The sequence below is a fragment of the Strongylocentrotus purpuratus genome, unplaced genomic scaffold (assembly GCF_000002235.5).
Source record: "Strongylocentrotus purpuratus isolate Spur 01 unplaced genomic scaffold, Spur_5.0 spur5_scaffold_14, whole genome shotgun sequence".
NCBI lineage: Eukaryota > Metazoa > Echinodermata > Echinoidea > Camarodonta > Strongylocentrotidae > Strongylocentrotus > Strongylocentrotus purpuratus.
Window position 1 is genome coordinate 11,974,366 of NW_022145599.1, and position 27,246 is coordinate 12,001,611.

At 34.8% G+C, this 27,246-nt stretch overlaps 1 protein-coding gene across 1 annotated transcript; it reads right to left on the reverse strand.

The window, feature by feature from the left end:
- Window positions 1-10,933: 10,933 nt before the first annotated feature.
- On the reverse strand, window positions 10,934-25,968 carry LOC753715 (synaptogyrin-3). The gene is made up of 4 exons (XM_001177627.4): window positions 25,763-25,968; window positions 20,231-20,462; window positions 18,429-18,571; window positions 10,934-12,430 (listed from the first exon to the last, which is right to left on the reverse strand). Exons 1-4 carry the CDS (start codon window positions 25,859-25,861, stop codon window positions 12,200-12,202), a joined length of 705 nt encoding a protein of 234 aa, XP_001177627.1. The 5' UTR covers window positions 25,862-25,968; the 3' UTR covers window positions 10,934-12,199.
- Window positions 25,969-27,246: the final 1,278 nt, after the last annotated feature.

Sequence of the window (27,246 nt, forward strand, 5' to 3'; positions counted from 1 at the left end):
ATATTACTAGTATTGAATAATGGAGGAGTGCCAAATGCATGTGAAGGTAAAACGTCTCCTAGAAAGTATTGTGTGGACATATTCATGAGGATTATCAAAAAAAATGTTTTGCTCATATATGTACATATTTGTTTAGATTTTTATTATTCTGGCTTTTTTTATGTCAGATTTCTATGCTAGAGGGAGGCACTAGCTTTTACTACAAAGAATTCCAATTGTACTTATTAAGGCAATGTATTAAGTCTTCCCTAAATCAGAGAATAAGTTACGCACTTATATTTTCAATTTTCAGTTTCTTTTTCAATGTCCTAATCCAAGGTCTTAGGGTGAGCTCAGAAGATATCTGCTGCAGTATCTAGGTCTGTGATTGCATCTATCCTTTTTAAAAAGTTCCTATGGCAAGCATCTTACTTCACTTTGGTAATACAAAACATTGCCATAGCGTCTTATCATAAAGCAGGTACAGAGCGCTTATGAAAACATAAACATTACATTGCCAGAGCAGTAGGGCTCTGTACTGGTTGCCCCTTCTCTTAAAGGCCCTCTCTCCTGGGGGGTGTTTCATAAAGCTGTTCGCAAAGTTACGCATGACTTTACGAACGACTCGAATATGAAGTGCCAGATAGGATGCCCAAAGTTTTTCCTGATGTTTTAACAAAGTGTGACTATATTTCAAATAACCTCAATTAAATTATGGCAAAAAATGTACTTTGCATTAAAAATGTTTGTTATCATAAGAATGTTAATCTATATCTGCACAGTTCAACTTAAGTTGATGCAGTTAAAAGTGATTGAGCATCCCATTCGGCTTTTCATATCAAAGTCATTCGTAAAGTCATGCGTAACTTTACAAACAGCTTTATGAAACACCCCCTGTAAATCTTTATTTTTCCCTTGATCTCTAACTCAGTTCAATAAAGTCTCTGCCTACTCTGCTTGTCCAAGTTGTTGTTTAGCTGTCTGGAGTGTGATCTTCAGTTTTTCAAAGTCATATGGTTCAAATTCTGCCAAACTTTCCTGAGCCAGACCAGGTAGAAACAACACTGCCAAAAACTTTGCTTTCACATTCCAATCATAAAATCATTTATCGGTAGTCTTTTCCTCTCAATCAAATTGAGCAGGTGATTTTATTGTCTTTTTGCTCTTGTAAATCTTGAAGTAAAAGCTAGTGCCTCTCTAATAGCTGCCTTTGTTGTGAAAAGTGTGTATTTAATTTCTCGGTGTGTGCCACAAGTTTGCACACTAGATGAACTAGTGCTTTTTTTTTGTTAAACTGCCAATGATCTTGCTGTAAGCCTTATTTGCAATGCCTGGGGTCAAAGGTTACAATTTAAAATGAAATGGAAGGTTTGTGATATGAAATCTAAAGGGATCGCTTGCCTTGCAAAGAAAAACAAAAGACTTGATGTAGCAATACTTGATTTATCTTACTTACAAAGATGTAGAAGCCACAGTGTTTGAATCACTAGTTTCACTTGAGAATGGTTACTGAACTGGTGGTGTAAGCATAGGTCAGAGAGCTGTGGTTCCTCAAGGATGCATTCTGTCACCTATGATACTTTACAAGATGTGAATACTCTTTGTATTTCTTTCATTATCATATACTTGAATTTGCATACCGGTACATGTAAAGTCATCCGTTTGGAGCCAGAAGGATGTTAACTCTGTAAAATTATACTATTTAACACCCTTCCGTCAAAACGGTACTGGTTTTAATGCACAGTTTCAAACTATATCTATATGTTTTCAAGGACAGAATTGCAGAAGTTTTTATAAAATACTCAATTTAACCATGGTCCATGATCTAAATTTTTAATCCTTATACCGTAATTGAAACGATCTTTCTTCACAATTCCTATCTTTCATTATTTCACTTTGAGCTAAACGTACTATGTTTGTAAATGACATGTACTGTTATCATGTAAAGTGAATAATTAGTTGAGAAGGCTTGTTACCAATTGGATTATTGTCTGTTAAGGGCCAGAATGGTGGTAACATATAAACTTTTACACAGAGTTAATGTCCTTCTGTCTTTAAAGAAGCATATTGACTACTTTTGATTGTTTTGTCTCAAACATCCATTTTGATAATGTATCACAGGTAAACAGGATAGAAAACTAAAGTGCCTTGACCCCTCCCCCAAACATCAGCTGTGTCTTATATCATGGACCTACTACTAGTATATTGCATATGACATAAAATCTATGTGGTAATTATGTACTGAATGCTGTCATATAGAAGAACTTTTCTTGCCCCGGTAAAAAAGGAATACTCTTGAAAGAAATATGAATTACTGTACAAGCCAGCTTGCTTTTGTGAAATGATGATAGTTACTTATGATCATAGTTGATCGTCTATGTTTGAGGCAAAAGCTTATTAAATTGAATGTACCGGTATTCATCGGTTTCCCTTTTTTATTTTTGTGAATAGTTATCCAACTGAAATGCTACTGTGCAATTGTATAATTTGTTGGAAATCACTTGGTTCAAAATTTGAAAATAGTTGAGAACATCATGGAAAATTGTACAAAGTTATCTTTATCTGATATTACCCAGCAGCAGAAAGAAAGCAGATGGAAATCACATCTAGCAAAATTTTAATTCTGCAGAAAATGAATGGTATTATTATTTTCACCAATTATCATTGTGGTTAATTCCTCTGGATGATCATAGAATATAATTGGACAGGTTAAAGCTAAAAGAATGTTCATAGTGTAATCTTTACTGAAATCATTCACTGAGATAGTCGTACCTATCTTTATGAAACATACATGTATGGTTATTGTTAAAGATCATTCTAAACATTAATTTCTAATGACAATACTGAATATTGTCCTGTGAAACAATAGGTATCAAACCAGCTCCTTTCCATAAGCATGAATAGCTCGATTAACTCTCTTTCTACCAGGTTTTTTAAAAGAAATCTATAAAAATGTCCTAAGTCACGTTGAATCACAATCGTTTAAGGTATTGTTGAATAAAGCTACATGTAACAAAAGCTGACAGTACTTTAAAAACACTCCTGTTTATTATGCCTAATGTGTTTGTATTCTATATTTGTTTTGAAATAATTTACATGTAGATTTAATTTGACCTTGATTAATTGCAAGAATACAGATTATGGATAACTTTAATGTGATGTGAAGTTGAAATCCAGTGTTGAACATTATCCTCTTATGTGAACGTCACCATCATCTACATGTTTTGGGTGTTTTTTGTTTAATTTGTCTCGTTTAAACTTCCACGAGAATTCTCGTTCATGTTTGATGTACTGTTAATACCTACCACATCAAACAATTTTACATATACATGGGAGTACATTTGTATATATTTTTGCGACAATATTTCAATTTGAGAAATAAGTAATATATACATGTAGATAATTTAGATTATCAACTATCAGTATTATTAAAAAGTATTGCCATTTGTTTAGATAATTACATTTATATGAACCTGTGATAGAAAAAAATTGTGTTGCATATAACTGTAGAAAAAAGTAGAAATCCATTGTAAACTTTTGCCATAGACTGTTTACATATTCATTATGTACATGTGATACATGTAGATTGTTGTGCAATTGCTTGTTTGTTGTGAGAAGGAAAAAACTTTTTTTTGCAAGCGGTAGTGTGTTATTTGAGCTAATATTTTGTATATATGTACTTTTTGATAATTTATTAAGGATTGTGTGATAAAAAGTGTGTCGTTGCAATGCGTGTGTTTCTATAAATTCTGAGAACATTCCGTTTAAAGTGTATATTAAATTGTATAGTTCCTGATCCCATTGCCAATGATAAGCTCCATTCAACCATCTAGGGCTTTGTTCAATTCAGTGTACTTTACTAGCATTTTTCTTGGCTACCGGTATGTTAAATGTTTTAACTCGTTTTTAGAGTACATTTAACTGTTTTACTTCAGCCAACTGTAAGGCAAATTACTTCCATTGTGACGTCATATGGTGTATGAAATATAACACGTCGCATTAAATGTGCTCATAATTTTGCGCAACTTATGATAACTGCGCTTGAAAATTGTATGCTTGCTAACAAGGCTTTCAAAGTAAATGGTGTAAGTCTGTTTGGGATATGTCTTAAACTTAGGGTAAAATACTTAGCCAAAAGTGTTAACTAAATACGAATTTGACGAAGTATTTTATCAAAGCAGAAAACTGCATAAAATATTGGATTGAATACAGGCCAATCTCGCCATGTTAATTGTTACGGAGACATTATGTTTCAGTTTAATAATGTAACAATAAAAGAAAAATATTATTGTTATCAATTTGGAGAATAACATATGATCAATTTTGTCTTGAAATAAATCCTGTCCTGAAAGTGTCAAATTTCTGTGATTTACATCTAATTGTAGACCCTGATGAGATCCTAGTTCTGAATATACCCTGTTTGAATATAACATAGACAGTACTCACCAGAGAAGCCTCGATTTCTAGTTTATCAAGATGATGCCGTATTCAATATTTGTGAACCATTTGTTCTGTACTTGTGCATTTTATTGAAATGTACTACTTGAGTACATGTGTGGTCGGTTCAAACTTTCAGCAAAGAAGAATTGTAAAGTGATTGTTATAAAAACATGTTAATAAATGTTTGGCCCATCCAGTGATTTTTTTTTCATATGAAATAATTGTATCAACTTTTTGGTTCAATAGATCAGTGAATTTGTGTTTTAAAAAAACATGCAAACGTAATAAACTCACATTTACAACGTATACAAGGTAATTGTTGCCTGCCCCATTCGTTTGTATTCTTCATGTTTCAATGATGTAATCGTTCACAAGGAGTTTGAGGTCAACTGTGCCTGTTTTCCCCCTTTAACTTTGTAAATATGCAAGCACCATAACAGGGGTAATTTTTTTTAATTTTTTATATATTACAAAAATTTAATTTGGCCAAATTTTAATTCGTTATTATTTTATGACCCAGGCGGTCAAAAAATGTATCGGGCTATCTCAGGAAATTCAGAAAAACAAACATTTTTGGTCAAAAATAAGTAATTTTAAATAGGGCCAAATTTCATTTCGATTTCATTTGTAAATGTGCCTCCAGTTTGTCAAAAAAGGGTATTGTGGACAATTTTAATTTTATGAAAATAATAATATTAAATCTTGTTTACAAATTTTGTATTTCCTGAAATTGTTGCAGATACCCTTTTTCAACGAACCTTAAACCTTTAAACATGCGTGAATACATCATGCAGTAAAAAATACACAAAACAAACCAATATTTTTTATTTCATAAAACAAAACCATTTATTCAAATATCCCACTCTTGTTTACTAAATATTTATTGCTCTGGATAGGGGAAAATTTCACCAAAAATACAAAGTCAATCATGTGCAATAAAACAATATCACAAAATTAAGTAATAACAAACCATGATAAAGAAGAAAATATGCTACACATATCATGCAAATGGCTAGAATGGATGTTGAATGTATGTAGAAAAAGTCATGCAGAATCACTTTGCAAGTAGCATTAGAAGATAGATTGAAAGCAAGTTGATTTGAGTTCTTATCGCTATCATTTAAGTAGGGCTGAAGAAATTTTTGGAGAAATTCTGTTCATTTTGATTCAATATGATTGATTATTATAGATAACAATTTTTAAAAAATAATTTGCAATGTTTTTTCTACGTTTTGTTGCACTAGAAAAAAATCTGAATGGAAAAGGGGAAAGATGAAGAAAGAAATAACCATATTAGATAAATATAAAATGACTAACATTAGTATTAAATACCAAGAATTGGTATTCATCTATATTAATAGAAATTTAGTGAAACTTAATGTACAGAGAACTATTTTAAACTTGGCTTTCTTTAAGTAGCCAACAAATCCATCACGATTCATGAATATCTCATTTTCACACAAAAATAATGGTTAAACCAATAAATTGTTCATAGTTTAGGAATCTCGCCTTCTAAATTTCTTCCCATATTGAATATTGCAATCAAGTGGTATACCGACTTCTCAGTTTTATACATCTCTTACTTTATCAATTTTGCTGAACCTTTTTTTGCAAGGGCCAAAAAATGATGCAAATGCATTGAGAGATATAACAAGAAAAGAGAACGTAAGATGCAAAAACATGTACCGGGTGACTGTAATATGATAACTTGTTGCTAGGTAAACATTTTAAAAATTGAAATACCTTTTGAATGTGATGTATCTATAGAATGTTTGCAATTCTCTTGCTTGCAGAATAAACAAAAATTCCTCATTCTTCTAGGGTGAATTCATTAGAAAAGGTGCATTAAATAAAAAAAATTATTATGCTAGGATAGGGGAAGTATTAAATGAAACAGACATCCAAGAGTCAAATGCACATATGACGCAATGTTGATTATTAATCAAACCTTTTTCTTAGAGATCGGTTTACTAACATATTCAAATTTTATGCATACTTGTTAACGTTGTTCTCGGAAACCTGATAGCTGGTTTGAGGCTTGCCCAACATAGCAACAGGTAATGTGTGGACTGGATATCAAGTATTTGTAGTTCATTCATTACTAACAAGTTAATGGATTACTTGTCACTAGGTCCTCGCTTAGGAAACATCTGTAAATTTGAATATGTTTGTAAACGGGTCTATTGAATCAAACTGATAAATGGGGTATATGGATTAACTTTGAAAAAATTCAGATCTAACATATTCCTGACTGGTACAGAACAAAGACATATATCCTACACATTGTCTTAGGGGAACTTACACTGACATACACACTCTATAATGTGGAAGGGGTCTATTAAACACGTCTCATATCACATAAAATATACTCCCATCAAATAAAACAAACATACTTTATAACTTTGACATTATCCACTCAATAAAACCAACTGACTTACGGGATTACAAGTTACAACCACCTTGCACTCAAAAAAAATCATCTGATTAGATTGAAAAGGGTGTTAAAGGTTTGACATTTTGATATATGTACAGACATTTAGCACCCCTTCAGCCCTAAACCGACAACTGGTATCGACTACTCTCTATAGTTGCACCTGGGTCAACAAACATCCAATAACTCTCGCACAATAATATCCCAACTGAAACATCAATAAATAACTGCTATAGCTGTGACCTTTTATTCTAATAATACAGTTGAAGAGTATTTAAAAATGCACTCAAGATATGAACTAATCAATAATCTTCCAAAATTTATCAATAAGTGTTATCCTTTACCTTGCCCCCCCCCCCCCCCCAGCAAAAAAGGGGGTTCTTTCAAATGAACTACGGTAGGTTGAAACTTGCTAGAGAAGTCATTATTTTATCTACATAAGACAAAAAAGGAAAAACAATCTACTACTAATTCGCTTGTATGAAAAATGCACTTGCCTTTAAAAATACGAAATTAACGTCGCGTATAGGGATGGATTCAAATGTTACATTGTGTACCTGATAACAAATTCTATTTCAACAATAATCAATGAATACACCAAAACCTAATCATCTACCTCCCTAGAATTGTAACAAACACTGTATTTCTATGGTTCAATACACCATAAAACTGAAAAATCATTTTTATTTCATTTTTTGTTTTGTTTTCAACACTCGTATTCACATTTATAACAGAGGACACTAATTTCTGTTGTGCCTCATTCAAGCCCTTGGCATATTTCGTATTAAATATTTCATGTCGAACTCGTAACATGCTTATACTTTTCACAATACATATATATTTAAAGTAAACCCATACATACAGTGTATAATATATCGATCTCTTTACATAACTATACAACCACCTTTTTCCCTCCGCACTATTACGGTATTTCACTGCTTTATCACATTGTGGAATGTAGTAATGACACATGGTACAGCAACTTGACACAAGTTTCTTGCCTTTTCCAACACCAACATAAATCAATTAATATTCAATCACTACAAAGGACTCTCTTTTATTTCCCAAACAAATTTCTTTGACCCATGTAGATGGCTCAATGCACAGTTCCTATAGCATTGTGACTGTAAAGCTCTCAACACAAGAGGGAGCTGGAACATTTTGCTAAAAGTCAAGGAAGTTCCAATACCAGGATGCCATGATAGTTTTGTCTTACAATTTTTTTTATCTTCCTTTTTTTTGGGGGGGGGGGGGGGATGCTGGATATGAGCCAGGCAAACAATCTCAAAAGATAAAACACTGTCAGAGCTATATATTCATAATATTTAACCGTCAGGTCTAGGGAATGAACAGCATTTAAAATTCCACATGAATGAGATACAAAAGGAAACTGCTCTAAATACCACATGTTTTACACCTCCATTTTTGTTCTCCATCTAAGAATTTCTTCCCCTATTTAACCAAATGCTCCATTATTAATACTAACACACAAGTTGTACCATATGTACCATCTCCCCAATCATAAAATAATTTGTTAGTAACAAAATTCAATGCATCCCTAGAAAAAAAACTCACCAATAAAATAAAGAATGTATTTGAAGTTTGCATAAATTTTTCTGTTTCCATTTCTGCACCATTCAAAAGGATGTTGATTTTCACAGGTTAAGAGAAGGCATTGAATATGTATCCAGAAGTACATGTACAGAGTATCACAAGTAACAAATTACACACAAGTGTATTTCTGTTGGCACAGTATCCTATTGCAAGGTTGTGTATTCTTACATTGATCAAACTGATTTTTTTTTTTTAAACAAACAAATTTGACTTTCATAAGCTTTTTCGATTTTGCATTATAAAAAGATGAATAAAGATTGCTTAATGGGAAAGGAGATGACAGTCTGAATTGCATGAAATCTAACTTAGATGCCCAAGTAACAACTATCTTTTAAAACATTTTGGATATGATAACTTTTCAGCTGCCAGACACCAGTTGGTAACCCAGTTAAGTTATTAATTTCATATTGTCATTAAGTCTGTTCACTTCTCCAATTTAAAACAAAAAAAAAATCAACTTTAATATACTATGTCCAACCAACATCATCTATCGTAGAAACTTTTCTAGTATGATACCATGATGGATGAGCAGGGTTTAAATAAGTAAAATAGGTGTGCTGTATAAAGCTGCAGCATCAAGAGGATTTACGACTGGCATTTTTAGAGTTATAGAGGCTGATGTAGACTTTAAAAGAAAAAGAATCATGAAATATATGCAATTGCCTAGGAGTGCATAATTGCTAGACCTACAGGTGTATACTGGTATACATGTACAGTACATGTGCATGAAGCTAGCTAGCCACCCATTTGCTTCACGACTAGTGGTGTTACAGGCATAAATGAACATTTACTCCATTGTCATATAAATGAAGGTGATTGCAGCAGCATTGTTCAACTAAAGAATTGATGAATACATGAGAGATGGAATATAAAAGAGGATGATTGATGGGATAGGACAGTCAAAAGAGAGTGACAGAGGGAGAGGGAGAGAGAGAGGGAGAAAAAGAGAGATATAGAGAGAGATAGAGGGAAAGAGACAGAGACAGACAGACAGAGAGAGATAGAGTGAGAGAGAGTGAGAAAGAGAGAGAGAGAGAGTGGCAGAGAAAGAGAGAGAGACAGAGTGAGAGACAGAGAGAGAGACAGAGAGAGTGAGAGACAGAGAGAGAGAGAGACAGAGGGAGAGAGAGACAAAGAGACAGAGAGAGAGAGAGGGGTTGGTTATTGTCATAGAATGAATCCTTTTTAATATTTATCCCTACAAATAAAGTGCATACACGTACATGTACCTATTGCGCAAGATGATGAATAATTTACACATGGTGCGTGTGTAGGATACTGTAAAAAATGCCATTTGCCATTTGAAAATGCGAGAGAGAGAAATGTCAATCCATGTATGTATAATTCAGTAGAATTAGGCAAGATAGAAGAAAAAAGAACAGCATTTTGTGAATTTGAAGCAGCAGAAAAGTCCCACATCCATGATCAATGACAAACATGTTAAATGCAACATCATTTACATTTCATATAAAGGACAAGCAATTACAACATATCTACCCCCTTATTCCCATTTTATACTTATCATATAGCACCTGAAGCTGCGCCATATATACATGTATATATTTCGTATCACTTCATGAATTTTTGCCTATATACATTGTATACAAACAAGCCTGTACTGTAGTAAATTTTCCAATACACAGCTAAACCATCCTAGAAAGCTATATAACCTGTCTAGAAAGACCACCAATCCTATTTACCTCCTCTGCAGTCTTTCTACAAAGGTCAAGTTTAGTAGAAATTTGTAATATTTCCTTCATTCATTAGTTTGAGCACAATGCTTAAAACTCTACACCTTCATCATCATAGAAACATCCTCATGTAACCATCACAAATAAATGTGTCACGGTGTTCACGAGAGAAGAAAAGCAGATTTTTTAATCTTGTTATTCTTATTCTGCAACGCCCGTCCACTTACCAATTACCGGTATGCAGGCATACAGTGAGAACTGTTTAAAATTATAGGGGACACCCTTTCATTTTTGCAAGGGAGTACAGGTTCGTGTACATATAACGAATTTTGATCTACGTTTGTTTTCTTCTTTTTAAGTGTCATTTACTGATCGACTGATGATTGTTTAAAAATTTGATTCCTCTAAATATTCATATGGATTCAAGGGGGGGAAATGCATGATTAGAAAGCAATTGAGCTCCAGAAATCTCTACAAGAGCTATTGAAAAATAACTGAGATATCAAGAATTGCTACCGGTATGTGGAAATCCCACTTCTCTTTAAAGGAAATCCCCCAAAGCTCAAATAGGTTTTACTTTGTTTGCGGTGATGGAAATTGTGAAGTCTTGTTCATGTACTACAAGAAATGGCGACATTGTGAATAGCTAGTCCCAGGATTTACAATAATAAGACAAAGCCTGAGGTTTTTCTCCTCATGTCGTACATTTCCTCAAGAAAGTTATATAAATTTCAAATTCATGTTCAGCACAATATGATACACAAGAGAATTTGATCCCTTTTTTTTTTCAATTTCCTTTTCTCCCTCAGTCATCTAACCTCTTATGGATACTAAGCTGATCTTAATATCACTTGAATTGATAACTCTCGAGAACGAATGTCGTAAGTCTTCGGATATGAACACCAACATGCTGGTATGCTTTAATATCAGGGATTTTAGGTGTTGGCTTGTTTCAACGATCAAAGTATTTGACATACAGTAGGATTCAAAAGCGACACATGTACGCAAGCATTCCTCACAACCATGTCTCACTACTAACAATTACAATGAGAAATCATACAGAGTCTGTTCTAACATGAAAAAGAAAAGTTATCTGGAAAATATAAATTACATGTGGCATTTACTACAGAGAGTCAGTTTAAGATAACCTTGAGTTTCTGGAATTCTTACAGGTTAGTATACATGTACTACAAGACAACTTTAGGAAACACTGATGTATAGCGGTTGTGAATTTTTGGTTAAAAGAATCAGAGATGATAATTAATTACAAAAGAGTAGTGAGTAGAAGCTGATCTACATAATTGAAATTTGCTGGACGAATCGGTCTGTTTAATTTGAAAGACAAAGTGATAAATATTACGATACGTATACACGGCGGCCACATGCGTATCCCATGACTGCTAGATAATGACGTAACAAGACGATTCGAAGCGAAGTGAGCGGTGGCGTTTGGCGTCTGCTGCATACATCATTCGTCTCCTGATTGGGTTTCAATTTACAGCAGGCCACTGAGGGGGTAATATCAATACCTCACACACACACACCGTCACATACGTTCACTCTAGCATTCAAGACATGGGGGAATCGCTACATGGTTAGGCTATCTCCCAATAAACATGGCCTAGCTTTTAATACCACTATGGATGGGGCATCATTCTAATTTACTGTCAGCATCACATCAAATTATTATTATCATACGACTCACATTTACAACAGACTTTGGTGTTTGCAACACATTTACACGACGCTCAGGATAATCAAAATGCAATTGAAATACAATCTAGAATGATTCAAATCCTCTGTCATATATACCTTTCATTTCTTAGAACAGCTTCCTGATAATTTCCTCTGCCTCAAATTTTTTTTTCTTTTCCTAACCAACACAAGTTGGAATAATGGAACACCTTGTCTCATACACTAATAACACTTCTACAAAAGGAAGATTGACCATATATCTACATGTATTAGTCTGCATCGCGGATATACGTAACACCGCATGTAAGCTCCTCTTGACACTGAGGGGGGTCTCCATGCCAGCCGCTAGTTAGTACGATGGAGCCTGGTACTGTGCTTGTGAGGGCGGGGCCGAAAAGCCTGGATCGCCGGACTTGGTGGTAGTGGGATCGAACGGGGGCTGCTGGTAGGAGTCGTTGCCCACGCTGGTTGCCGTGGTGCCGGGGTAGGGGGTGGGTTGATCACTGGGCTCAAAGCTGGGGGCAAAGGCAGATGCGGAACCCTGCCTGAACTTCATGAATGCCAGCCCACTGAGAAGAGCCTGTAAAGTTTGGGAGAGAAAGAAACACATGGTTAACGAAGGGAAGTGACATCTTTTTTTCTTTGGTAAGAACATACATGTACATAAAATTTGCTAGGTACATGAGCATTTGTCTACATCAATAACCAACTTCTAGTAATGGCCAAAATTAAATTGATTGAATCTTTGTGCAGCAAAAAGCGTACGGCACTTCAGTAAAAGGGTCTGAAAATCAGACTATTACTTAGGTGATTGCAATCACTAAAGTTGATCTGACAACTAATGGTCGTTATTTTCCCACTAATAGCCATTTTCAAGCCCTTTCATTTTGAGGGAAGTTCTGAATTAGTATTTTCATTCCAATCCCGGTGGAATTCTTTTCATTTTTGGCCTACAAAAGGGACATACCGGGTATAATAATATAGTATAAACTTGAAAAGCTGGCAAATGTGCCTCTTCGTGTTGCCCCTTTAAACAATGACCAATCAGAAACAACTCATCCACTCTTGCTAGCTCAAAGTTCAGGTACATGTATATTGCAATTGAAGTACAGGTAATGAGGTCAAAGATCATTGCAACTATTGCAAAATAGTATGGTTGTGTTCATACAGTAACACTGACATGTATTTCAATGCATTTCTTGTTAAACTTGAATGGTTGATTAATCAAAATCTGGTCTGAGATTTTAAGTCTACATGCAGTATAATAATTTCTTAATCTTAATATAATAAAAGCTACTTTCAAGTCGAAATGAATAGTTTCCCCAAAAATAACAACACACTGGCAATATATTCATTTTACAGCACGCTCTTTGAATAACTTTTGGCTCAGCCCCCACATAGAACAGCCTTTAAAGATGAAGTTGAGTTCTGAGTTGTGAAGTTGAGTTGTGAAAGAAACGGTGTGAAATCGACTAGAAAGGTTGATCATCTAGCATATAAGAATTTGTGTGTATTGCAAGGTTCTGGAATCATCAAAATGATAAGAAATTTGGCCAAGTCTTGGTAAAGTTACAAACACTGTACACAGAAAGATGTATATGGGACTACATGAACACGTGGCGTAAAAAACCTACCCCCCCCCCCCCCCCGAGTTTTACGAGTTACATGACATATTTAGAATATAAAGGCATTTGAAGAGCCATGCTTTTCAGGGAACATGTCTTTTCTGATGTTCTTCCACACTTGCATAATAAGAATGATAACGCTCACAAAATTTTTTCACCTCTTCCCAGAACTCAACCTTCTCTTTAAGACATGATAGAGAAAAAGGATTTTGCACATATGTCTGGAGGTAATTTTATCCATTATGTTTCAGGATTTATCATGACATTTATAAGTACATTGGGTTCCTTATCTTCATTGTGATAAAGTACAAACTACAAATATACACACATGTCGATGTACCCATGGATCAAATCTAACAAAAAATTAAGCCGTATGAAAATGGTTGTAAATGCCTACTGCCGTACTCAAGTCCCCCAAAGCTTAAAGTAGTCAAATATGTACATGAACTGTACATTTACATGAACACTAAGCTAGTGCACCTTATATATTTTCATAGAAAAAAATTAATATCAACCACTACAACCCCTCCCTACCCCCCCCCCCCCCCCCAAAAAAAAGGAAGGAACAAGAAGGGGCAAAACATTGCAGTGCACAAGTACATCATTAGAATACTGAATCATCTACTGAAGCTCTTCTTGAGAACACAGCGCCACTCAATATAAGTCATATAGACACAGTATAGGGTACCGGCTAAACTAATTACCGACCCTCGTAGACCCCGAGAGAACCCAAATAGACCAGCTTATAAATCATCCACCGTTCCTTCGTTCGGTCGGTCGGCTCGTAACGCTACTCGCTCGCTAGCCTTCATTGATTGGAGTGATTGAGAGGTAGTGAAAGATAAGAGAACCCGCGAGGGCAGCAGCCACGTACTGCCACGATACAGCACGGCTCACGTCACACGTACACACACACACTCGCTCGCACTCGCATTGCACGCAACGTGTAGCAACTAATGAAGCAAACACAAGACATTTCTAATTAGTTGAACTTCACTCTCCCTCCACGCATTGCACAGGCAGCTGTAACGGCTCACTGCATGCATGGGCTCCTCGTTTTCCCCACAATTTGACTTTCGAAGAATCCTTCCCATTTCAATTCCAGTCTATGACTCAATCCTCCTCCTACCGGTATATACATTTATATTTATTATACAGGTAGCTGGGCCAACACAAAAACCATTCATATGTTACACAAATGACTATCAGAAATTGAATTGCCTGCCATCTAGAAATCTTATTTGTGAACTCACTCCCAAGCACTTTGATTTGATTGTGTTTCATGACATGAATACAACACACTTCTAGTGCTGGTGGATGATATCTAGAACAAGTATGGAATATTATTTCACCTCATAATAAGGACAACACATATATATTTTCATTGGGGGGGGGGGGGGGAGTTCTGGTCATTTTCCTTCTTCCAAAGGGCAAGCAACATTGTGATTTTGGAAATCTCTTACCGTGGCAAAACATGTGTAGGAAAATATATGAACCATTTCTCGTCTTCCCATGTCATTACTTTTGACAGATCTGGTTTCTAAAACATGAAGGTACTTCAGATCACACATTGGTATTGTGAGGGATATATTGTTTTTTAATACACTACATTGTCACATGTATGATTTCCTCTGGTATGATGTGATTCAGCCAATTGCATAAACAACTAAATTATTCATACCCTATTACCAAGTTTTGCCATTTTAACATACATGTACATTGTATGTATACAAAAAAAAATGATTTGTCCCCATTTATGTTTCTTGAGTAAATGACATTAAGGCTTACATCTTAAAAGTATTCAACAAAGGCCCTAATTCAGCAAGTTTACCTTTCATTCTTGAGTTTGTAGGAATAACACAAAAAACAAGAAATTTACAAGGAGAAAGAATAATTTAGTTGTTAATGAAGTATCAAAATAAGAGAAAAAACAGCTTTGTACTCATACGAGTGATATGTGGCCTCCTTGCTTTAGTACTACATGTATGTCGATATGGAACAGTTAAAAGATTTACCGTAAACACAATTTACATGATGTATTTTTTTTTCCTCTTAGAGTTGAAAATCAATGTGACTGCATCAAAAATTAAGAAATCTATAATTTGAAATTAGAAAAACAAAGTCCCTTGCCCTACATATAGCTCTGATTAACGGTAAATGCTGAGTCTTTCAGACTACATTCTCATGAGGGTCTTGATTGGGTAAGTGGTAATCTGATCTGCCATCCTATTAGGTACAGCCATTGAGATCATACATGGACATGTAACGAAGAGACAGCTCTTCACGCCTTCGTCTTTAACTACGTAAAATTTTAATTTTTCAGCAAGAGCTGCATCAAGCATTTAGTCATTTTACTACAACTTTCGGTAAGTATACCCGTGAGGCGGTGTAAAAAAATATATATTTGGTCTTCCAAAATAAGATATAGATCTACCGTAGTGATTGAGATCAAACTTGCAGTAAATTATATTTACTACAATTAAGTATTCTTGTGAAGCAGTGTAAAAAAAATCTTTGGTTATCCAAAATAGGATATAGTGAATAGTGATCGAGATCAAACTTGTAAATATAGGCCATAAAACAGCTATTCAGACCTTATTTTTTAATTGTATGAAAACCTTCAGCACGAACTGCATCAGCATTCAGCAATATTCAGTGACTATTAGACTATTCTTACATGATATCATAGTGAGGTAGAATGTTCTTTTTTCATCATCACATTAGAATGTATCATGTCTCTTATAATTGAGATCACAACTGTACACGTACAATGTACATGTACATCAGTTGCATCCTTGCATTAATATTTAGTAAATTTCCAACAACTATACTGTACATGTACATGTACATTGTATAAAAAGGATTCTTGAATGGTATTTGAAGTGAGGAAAGAAAGATTTGTGTCTTCTACCAAGTACCATCCCTACTGAAGAATGTTTGCAAAGACAATCACCTTTAATAAATTGGATGAATTATGTGATCACCCCAAGATTTCTATTTTTAAAGGGACCTGACCAGACATCAATCACATCTACACTGTACATACCAAACCATAACCCATTTTCTATCAGAATCCAATCAGAAAAAGAGTGTTCATCATTGAACTGTTTTTGAACATCATTTTTCTAAACAGAACCATAGATGTAGAGTAAAACATACCGGTACCATTCTCAAATACATTATTAAACAGACTCCATGGAGTTTAAAAAAAAATTAAAAATCATCATGAGCAAAGGTCACATTTCTGCTCACCTCAAGTTTAAATCTTACAGATAAATGTTGTTGAACTTGGATCTGATCAACTTTAGCATACATATACATCTGATTGGTTTACAGTAACATTAAACAAATCATGCTGTCTTTTATTTCAGCTAGACCTTAAAGATAAAGTTGAGGTCTGGACATGCGATTGCATTGCGAAAGAATTGTTGTGGAATCGATCAGAAAAAGTTGATCAGTATTGGTGTGTACTGCAAGGTTCTGGAATCATTCAAAATGATAAGAAATTTGGCCCAGTCTTGGTAAAGTAATAAAGTACAAGCAATGTACAGAAAGATGTACATGATATATGGGACTACACAAACATGTGGCATAAAAATCTGTCACGATTTGTATGATGTTACGTACATGCCATATTTAGAATAGTAAGGCATTTGAAGAGCCATGCTTTCCAGGGAACATTTTTTATCTGATGTTATTCCACACTTGCATTTTATAATACATGTACATGTACTGTACAATGATAACGCTCTCAAATTATTTTTCACCTCTTCCCAGAACTCAACCTTCTCTTTGTAAATGAATCATTTCATCAGTAACTCAGTCCATCAATTAGTCAATCATGCTACCAATTAGTCCATTTTTCAGTTAGTCATCAGTCCGTCAAAATCAACGGCTCAAGCAACCCAAGTTCAGTCACTTTATTAGTCATTTCGTTTATTACTAGTCAGTCATTCAGTCCATTATTCAATCAATCGTTCCACCCATCATTTAATTAATGTCATTCAATTAAAGGTAATAATAGAAAATAGAACTTAACAGATATCATTTCCAGAACCAAATATAATTTGTAATACTAGAAATGCAGTGTTTATGATGTTGTAGCCTTTCACAAGAGTTTCGTGTAAAATAACTACCGGTAGTACAGTTGTATAGCCAAATAATGAGCAAAGGGAGGTACGAAAATCAAGCTTTTACTAGTACATGATCACTCATGATGCAAAGTACATGGTTTCAGTGAAAGGAATTCTATCAAATTTTCATTAATTATTAATTTTCTCAGTTGCTGATCCAAGTCATGGGTTTACTGAATGATAAATAATTCAGAATTATAATAAGCTTCTTCTTCTTGAAATGACGCAGTACCACCACCAATATTCAAGATCACATGCACACTGTCATGTACAGTAGCTTCAAACTACAAACAAACAATAATCTGGTCAGCTATAAATCAATCCTTCCATCTGTCAGTCAATTCATAAAATGCAGCTATTTAATCATTCAATCAGTAAATTTTTCTATCAGTCATTCAATAAAGACTTGTTCAGATATCACGCAGTACATGTAAACTGCCACGTTATTTTTCTTTTAAACGCACGTAAATGCTACATGTACATGTGCATGTACAATGTACATGTATGTCCTGTACGTATCCACTAACCTCTGTGTTTGATAAGACACAGATACAATGTTGGTGACACATATTACAGTAATACAGTTACATGTTACAGCTTCAACATAAAAGAATATTGCCGTGGTTTTGCCACGTAATATCCAAACCAGGCTTCAGTCATTCAGTCAGTTATTAACTCAAAGCAAACATCCAAAATAAATATGTAAAGTTGTAAACACTCATTCACCACAATGAATGGTGACATAATTCCAAATACACAAAATTTGATAAGCTCTTGTTTTTCAAATTAATATTCATTTTCATTAAAAATGACTACTCACCCAAGTTATTATTGAGAAAAAGGAGAATGCGATAGCTGCTTGTACCGAGCTTACTCCGGGTCCATTCTTTATTGTGTTTGTTGTGCCGACCCATTTATTTGTTAGGTAGCAGAAGCACACAAAATACATGAAGGTCCAAATACCTGAAAACAAAGAAGGGAGAAAGCAATGTTCTTTATCATATCCATAAATCATCAAGAAGAAGACATTGACATAGGATTCTGCTTAATATGCAAATTATAGAGAAACTTGTACAATGTATGTGCAATCTACCCGCCCCCCCCCCCCCCAAAAAAAAAATAAAAAATAAAATAAATAAATAAATAAAATAAAATAAAAAATAAAAATTATAACAATTATTTAAAAAAAAATAATAATAATAATGATAATAATAATAATTATTAAAAAAATGAAGAAAAAAAATATATACACTGTATATCACTACTGAAAAAAAGCTTTTGGTCACAAAAATATATTTAAATGAAACAAATTATCAATTCTGAAATACATGTACACAAATCCTACTTTTTAGTAGTATAGAAACACTGTTTGTGAAAAATGTAATTTTAAATGTGGGTAGTTAAAAACATTACAAACTATAAAATGTACTGAATTGTTACATACTTATTTTATAATTTTCTCATTCTGTTATTAAAAGTAAGTGTGTTTTTGCGGTTAAATTCATCCAAATATATATACATGTGTAATAATTGTTTCATTTATGCATCACAATACTATCAACAACAACTCTACAGATCCCATGATCAGGTAAGGACTGTGTTTGGCTCATTGCCAATAACTGTGATCCGATTTGTAATGAAACCACTCATGACATATTGTTCGATATCAACATTGTGCTGAGCTGTATCTCTGCAAAAGAGATGTAACGGTACATGCATTTGAGGTACATGTGACATGGAATTCCCCAACATGTTTTGTTTTTGTTTCTATTTTTGGAATTGTAATTGGGTAAATCACATCATATCGATGCATATAAAGCTAGCTAATGTTCCTCTCTAACACTGCCACAAACATGATTTTTGCGTCTTCCTTTTTCAGATCACAATTTAACATTCACTGATGATTCTTGCTGAGACAGATACAGTGTACATGAAGCTGTACATATCTTACTTCTTTTTACCACATGACCTTGAAACTTTGTTCTTGTGAGAGGCACTATTTAAAATGGACTTGTCATCTTCATTTTCCATCTACATGTAGTAGACAAGGTTGATGTCTTGTGATTTTGGAAATGTGCTAGTGCTCATTTAAAGTGTATTTGTATGTTAGTGACAGGGCCTCCATTCTACACCATTGTATGTGGGGTTTTTAAATCTCTAACAGAAATAATAAGCCAACTTGAGGGTCCAGAATGAAAAGGAAAAAAATTGAAATTCTTTAAATGGGCCACGTTCAAGTAAACCTCAAATTCCATATTTATGCATCTTGACAAATAGAGAGATCTTTACGTGTACCATTTTATGGAGTTTCTTTATTTACAGTGACTTTTTCTCATTTATGAAATAAAGCAATTTCTTGAGGTACATTGTAATTCCCTCTCAGACACAGCCCACATCCTTTCTTTTCACTGGGCCATTCGTCATTGGAGATGGTGCACATACATGTAAAGTGTTTAGGTTCAAGTCAAGATTTCAAATATTGTTTGAATTACCTATGATAAGATCAGCCATGACAGCCATCTTTCATTTTACCGGGCCATTCGTCATTGGAGATGGTGCACATACATGTAAATGTAAAGTGTTTAGGTTCAAGTCAAGATTTCAAATATTGTTTGAATTTACCTGAGAAGATAAGGTCAGCCATGACGGCCATCTTTCTGTGCTGCACATTGCTCCAGTTGTCGAACATTGCATCCATGACAAGAAAAACCATGCACGCTAAGAAAGCTATCACCCCAACGAAGATTCCAAAACCACATGCACCGCTGTCTCCTCCATATGGACAAGCCACGTAGCTACCAAAACTGTATTCTTTTTCAGCCGATATACACGCAAACACGATGATGGCAAATACCTGAAATTCAAAAGAAGAAGAGAAAATTGGTAGCATCGAAACAAAACTTTTGGCTGTTTATTGGGGTGGCGACCTACCGGTAAATATCAAAATGGGCTACAATACGTGTATTACTTATTATGGTTTGAAGCCAAAAGGTCCTTTTAAAATAAAGTTTGGTTAATTTTCAACACTGTCTAGATGCTTCTTGAAATTGTAGATTATAAGCATATAACGATGTCTTATCACTTGAAATTATTTTTGAGACGTTAGGTTTCAAAATCAATACAATTCTGTAAAGTAATATTGCATTTTAACATTTATAACAGAATAATATTGCACTATGACATTTACATATGTCTACAAGCAAATTTTGAATAGGCTACATGTAGTTACATATTGTTGTAACTGAAGTTATCTTTATGCAAGACTTGATATCAAATTATTTTCACCCTGGTTATGCTCTTCCATCTTTACCCAATTGAATGTGTTTAACAAGTGGCTGCTGATTTAATTCTAATTAATGATCCCCCCCCCCCCCTCATTATAAATGATTTCCATCCAGTCAAAATGTATACAAAAGTGCCAAAAAGGAATTTCCTGTCCAATCGTTCCAGGGTAATACTAAAGAGACTATTCAAGACTTCATCAAGTTCACAGACTATTCCCCACTGAAGTTTCTAATTAGATTTATTAGCTTAAATGAATTAACAAAACAACACAACACAGTGCTTACTCCTGTCAGCTAAAAGTAAAACAAAAGTGCTAAAGCCAGCGTCACAACGTGACGGACATGTGCGCTATATACATTGTAAGAAGCCACCATTATTATTATTATTATAATTGATCTCTTTCTATCCATCAAAATATCCTTATCCCTGAAAAACTAATAATCTGACCAATATATGACACTATCAGGGCTTAAATTAATCCAAGGCCACCAAGGCCATGGCCGTGGATGCCCCTTTGCTTGGCCTTAATGCCCCTCTCACTGGTCTTGGAGATTTTTTGTGCCCTTTTCAATTCTTCCTATTTGTGCTGTAATATAGGAATGTGCCCTACAGAAAAGTGGCCTTGCCCCAAAAATATTGAAATTTAAGGCCTGCACTATGAAGTATAATTTAAACCATTTTAGGCGTTGTTGTTGCTTTTGTTTGATATTGTTATTTCTTTTTTCCAGCATCCAGTCAGAAATACCACACCGCACACTTTTCCCACAAACTATTCTGGTCACCTTCGAGTCATTAGATAATCATGAGTCGCTCCCGGTACCCTGCCAGGCCCTGCGTACTTTGATTTCCCTTTGGCGCTGGAAGGATTTTGACCTCATTATGCATGTTGTAAAGGGGATTGTGCAAATAAAACCACTCATATGACAAGGAGAGGACATGGTGCATGCAACTATCATCAGCTGTGCGATGATCGTATACCTGGGCCAGGTTTCCTATCAATCATGATATATTAACATGAGCAGCGGTACGCCTGCCTGCAGCTGCCTGCCCATGCATACATGTACATGTATGCCTTACACAGTGGCTTTATCACGTACATGATGTACCACTCGATTCATTCATTGCCTGCTCCCATTCAATCACACTTGTGTTTGTACTAGGTAAAATTCAATTATTTCAGCTACAGTCATGAGTAAACACATTGTACTAATAATTGATTGTAGGATTGTCAGGTGACGCAATGCACTTTCAAACAACATGACTATGATTTGTAATGTACATGTACATGTACATGCTCAAGAACACTTTGGTTGATACCCATAAGTGAAAATGAAATAATAATAATTTGCTTTTCACTCAAATCATGTGATCATGGTAAAGGTACTGAAAACCATAAACTGTGCATGGATATAAAATATTTGCAAATTTCTTGAGTGGTTTTAATAGCTTTGATGAATTCCATGCTATGAAATAGTTGAATAATAATGGACTCAACACTGAATCTTTGTGAATTGTAAAACCTTGAGGATATCAACAAATTGTGTATTATAATTAAATGATTAAATGACTTAATTCCTTGTTTTCAAACGCACAGTTCAAGAAAAACATGTACATGTACATGTATATTGAAGGTCTATGGTTTGTTATTGTTTGTTTCTGCTTTTAAAGTATCCAACATGTATTTGCCCTGTACATGAATCACTCTACAACATTTGATTAAAAATGGGTTGTTGTTTTTTCCTTCAACTCTGCAAACATCCTCAAAATAAATGAACCATGAATGCAGTCCCAATCAAAGAAACTCTGCCTCAAATAGTAGTTATTCAAATTTTAACGAGATCCATTGTGGTTACAAATTAGCTAATACCTCTATGAATAATGCATTACATCATTATGAATAATAGTCAAAGTCCAGGATAATCTCTTTATCTCGCTCCCTAATATCTCTCTCCCCACCCCCTCCCTCTCTATCTCTCTCTCTCTCTCTCTCTCTCTCTCTCTCTCTCTCTCTCTCTCTCTCTCTCTCTTTTGTACATTTACATTTGTATGCATCATCATTCTGTATTATCATGCTCATACTGTACATGTACATGTATGTAAATATGTATGAATAAGCAAAAGTACACAAATACAAACACACTGAATCTTTAGTCCCATAAATGGCTTTTTATGGGATTACCACCTAATTAGCTGTACATACGCTTGCCCACTGTATGGCCATCTCAGTATAAAAGTACTGAGAGAGAGAATGTGATGATGGGAACCAGTACAGGCACCCAACAATCAATAAGAGATGTGTGGATACCAGTTCCCTAAGATGCCACGGGCACCCGATCAATATGCACCTTGCTATCCCCCGCATATATCAAATACAGTAGTAAGAGAGAGAGAGAGATAGAGCTATGGAAGGATAGTGCACCGCTAAAATAACACTGCTCCAGCTCCATTTCTGCATACATTTTCTCAAAAGGGTAAACGCAGTGCTCTCGGCCACCGAGGCAATCTGACCAATTGTCGTAAGAGGGAATATACATGTAAACAATCTGACTGAATTTATAACTTGCACTGTATAAAATATGACAAAAATACATTATCACACCAAGGGCTTGCATTCATGAAAATGAAGCTTAAAACTGAAATTGTTTTACAACAATGTACTGTACATGTAAATAGCAGAGAAATTTGTAAGCCTTACACATTAAACTATAAAGAACATGACCAATTGTAAATAAAAAAAATTAATTTCAAGTTTCCAAACACATTTTACCAAATTATTCCCGGTTTTCTTCTTTTAACAAGTACATTACATTCACCTGCCTATATCTTAATATCACTTTTGTTTATATGTATGTACATGTACATGTAAATAGTTGATTCTGACTTTTGCTGAATTTCCATTTCCCTCATTAAATTCTTTTATCAGAATAAACCAGAGGAAAGTATTTTGGACCAGTCAAAATCTCCCTCTTTGGATAATTGGACAGTTTTATCCCAGCTACTATCATTGGACAACATTACATGTACAGTGTGTACAGTACATTGGACATGTTCATATTTTGTTATTAAAATATAACATGGTTGAAAATACTTTTTGTTTTTGGTAAAAAAATGTTTTTAATAATCCCATTAATCCTTTAAAAATGTCCAGTTTTTCAAATTTTACACCATGTTGTCAAGTAAGAAACTGTTATGATTACGTACAATCAAATTGTTCTCATTCATGATCGCCATTGTGTCCTGCATTAGAAACATGGATGCAAAATGTTCTCAGATTTTGCTCTTTGTGCTCATGTACATTGTACATGTACAATCTGTAATTCCTAGAATTCTAGATCAAATTATATTTTTAAAAGTCACTAAAACAAGAACATTGTACATGTACATTTAAAAGGAGACACTGAACTGCTTTGTGTTAATGCACCCATCTCACAAGTCAAGTACTGAGTCTTTTCTTTCATAAAGCTTTGCAGCTAACATGAACATTCAAATTGGAGAGCTATCTGAGTCTACCGGTATATCACAAGATAAAGTTCATCTTTTGCTCTACATTTTGATTCTTAACTGCCTAAACAAACAAAACCATGAGTAAAATTCTTAAAGGGGAAGTCGACCCTGATGTTATCTTGGTTTTAATACTTGTAAGCAGAAAAATGAGTGAAAAAATAGTGAAAGTTTACTTTGAGCAATATCCGATTAAAAATAGGAAAGTTATGAGTTTTAAAAGTTGTCATCAGTGAAACACAAATTGGCAACACTGTGAGTGTGATGCATCTTGCCAGCTCAGATCATCTCGAATTGGCTCTGTACAGAAAATGTCATGTTCTCAATCATTGATTGATGACGGAATAGACTCGTTTCATACAGGGGTTATATTTAGTGTGAATGTACAGTAGGGGCGCTGATCCGAGAATAAAAATCGTTCGCATAAACAAGGACCGTCTTCGTAAACGCTGACAGACGCGTCCTAAAAAATAAGGATCATCCCCATTTTCGCTGACGATCCTTAATTAGATCCGCGCATTGGCAATGCGAAAAGCGGATTCCGCGATGATCTTCTTGATGCATTTCACAATGACTTCGTACAGAGACTTTCACGTAATCTGAGCGATAAATTCTCGGGAAGACCGACTACCCATAAAAGTAGACAGTGAACTGGGGGCATTTTATTACAAGGAATCTGTTTTTTGCATTGCCAGCAGGCGGATCGATCAGGAATCCTACAACCCACAGAGCACCGAAGACAAAAGAGGGGATGATCCTTATTTTTAAGGACGCTATTTGTCCGCGTTCAAGAGGATATCCTCATTAATGCAGACATTCCTCAATCTCAGAGCAGCGCCCCTACTGATGTACGATTGAAAATGTTCTTAAACTAAAGAAAAATTGACTGATCACACATTCGATATTCATAACTTTCTTCTTTTTCATTATTTTTTGCTCAACTATTAGTACTGACCAGTTTGTTTTCTTTCTTTATTTATTTGTATGCTTCAAAGTTCAATTACCATATTTATATCTTGGTGGATTTCCCCTTAACTCCTCAACTTTCAAGCACAAAATTTATAACATGTGTGAGTCTTTACTACTGTCTTTTTAGATCTACTTTATTTTAGTGGTCACCCAAGGCCAAACATGATAATTCATCTGTTTTTTAAATGAGAAATCTCATCTGGATGCACTCTGTAGACTCTAAAGTAGGGTCTAACGTTATATCGGTTTTGTTACAACACAACAAGCCCAATCAGTGCGTTGGTCATCGTCATGAGACATATTTCAACACACCAAAATGCACCACCGAGTCACAGTCACAGTCAGTAGGCCTAATGCAAATCAAAAAGAGTCGAGGCAAAGTAAAGAACAAGTTCTTACCCAACTGATGAATCTCAGTATTACAGAAGGTTTCTTGATATAGTCTAAAACATCAAATGGCTTTCCAGCCATCCCAGCTCCATATGCATTTCCTTCCATTTTGTTATCTTGAGTATTTCGCTGATAAATTCAAAAAATATTGAGATGTTGTTCGCCAATTTAAATCCCAACTCTGCTAGCTCTGCACTGCATATGCAAAAATAGTACAGGTGTGTACGGCGCGAGAACGCATGAACGTACGCACATAAAACCTGAGCTTGAGTATCCAACTCAACAGCGCTGATTGAGAATGAGTGGAAATGGGATCTACGAGCATTGAATTTGCTGGCGCGAGGGCAATCTTGCGAGGTGAGGCGGAGCGAGCTTGCTCAAGGTCAGGGGACTCCCCCTTTTCTCCCCCGCATTTCTTCCCCAAACGCTTTGGGCATCAGAGTAAAACGCAAGTTTCTCTATCTTGGCGGTTTCTTGTGTTTTGGAACTATGTAATCAAGTTATGAGATTTTGAGAAGTTCTGCATCACATGCCATAATACTGTTGTAATGAGGAAATAATTGTAACACAAGTTTGTGGGTGAAAAAAAATTAAACTAATTCTATTTCAGAAGATTTTGCTTGTTTAACAAGATCTACATAATTATATGAAGATCTAGAAATTTGAATAAGAGAGTTTCAGAGTACCCTTGGAAGATTTGTCGATCAAAATGCCGGATAGGCCTAATTGACCAAGTTCTAAAATCTGCATCAATCATGCTTCAATTCACTTTTATATCCTGGTACTTTTTAATCTTTTTGTTGAGGAAAAAACTGGAGTAAAAGTTTTGATTACCGGGTACACTATTTGAATTATGCCCCCAAAATTCTATGCAGCCTCAACTTGGCAAGTTTCAAATACATCTTAATGATTACTTTACTTTGGTCATGTCTTTGTTTCGTTGGATTGATGTTTTTTGCCTATTCCCATATCCTATTTCCCATTATAGTAATATTCTACAAACTTTCATGTTCAGAAACTTTTACTCTGTGTAATTCTTGTGTTTGGGTCTTTGTTGAGCTTGCCATTATGATTTTAATATATTTCCCCTTATAGCCCTAAAATGAATTAATATATTGCCATTAAATCAATACCTTGTCCATTAAGAGTACAGAGGGCATTGCTTGCGCACCTTTACATAGAGTTAATATCACTCTAGCTGCCAAAAGAAAATCATACATTCATTCATTCAGTATGATGGAAATGTATGCATTTACTCATCAGCGCATTCATATATTAAATTTAAACTTCAATTTTTCAGTCGTCAAGCAAAGTGCAATACCATTACTTAGCATAAAGGCGAAATCATAACATAATCTCACAATGCATGAAATGTCTTTTGTTTGACCTTTTAGGGTACTGGGTTGATAACAAGCATGTTTGTGTCGTGATTTTTTTTTTTGTGTGTGTGCTGTAGTTGTTTTTTCTCAAATGGAGCAAGAACCTTAAAATGA

Excerpts from the sequence above, each read along its gene's own strand:
- LOC753715 (XM_001177627.4), bottom strand. The coding sequence starts at position 25,861 with ATGGAAGGAAATGCATATGGAGCTGGGATGGCTGGAAAGCCATTTGAT. Across the intron at positions 20,463-25,762 it reads TACTGAGATTCATCAGTTGG|GTATTTGCCATCATCGTGTT; the intron begins GTAAGAACTTGT and ends TTTGAATTTCAG. Across the intron at positions 18,572-20,230 it reads GGCTGACCTTATCTTCTCAG|GTATTTGGACCTTCATGTAT; the intron begins GTAAATTCAAAC and ends CTTTGTTTTCAG.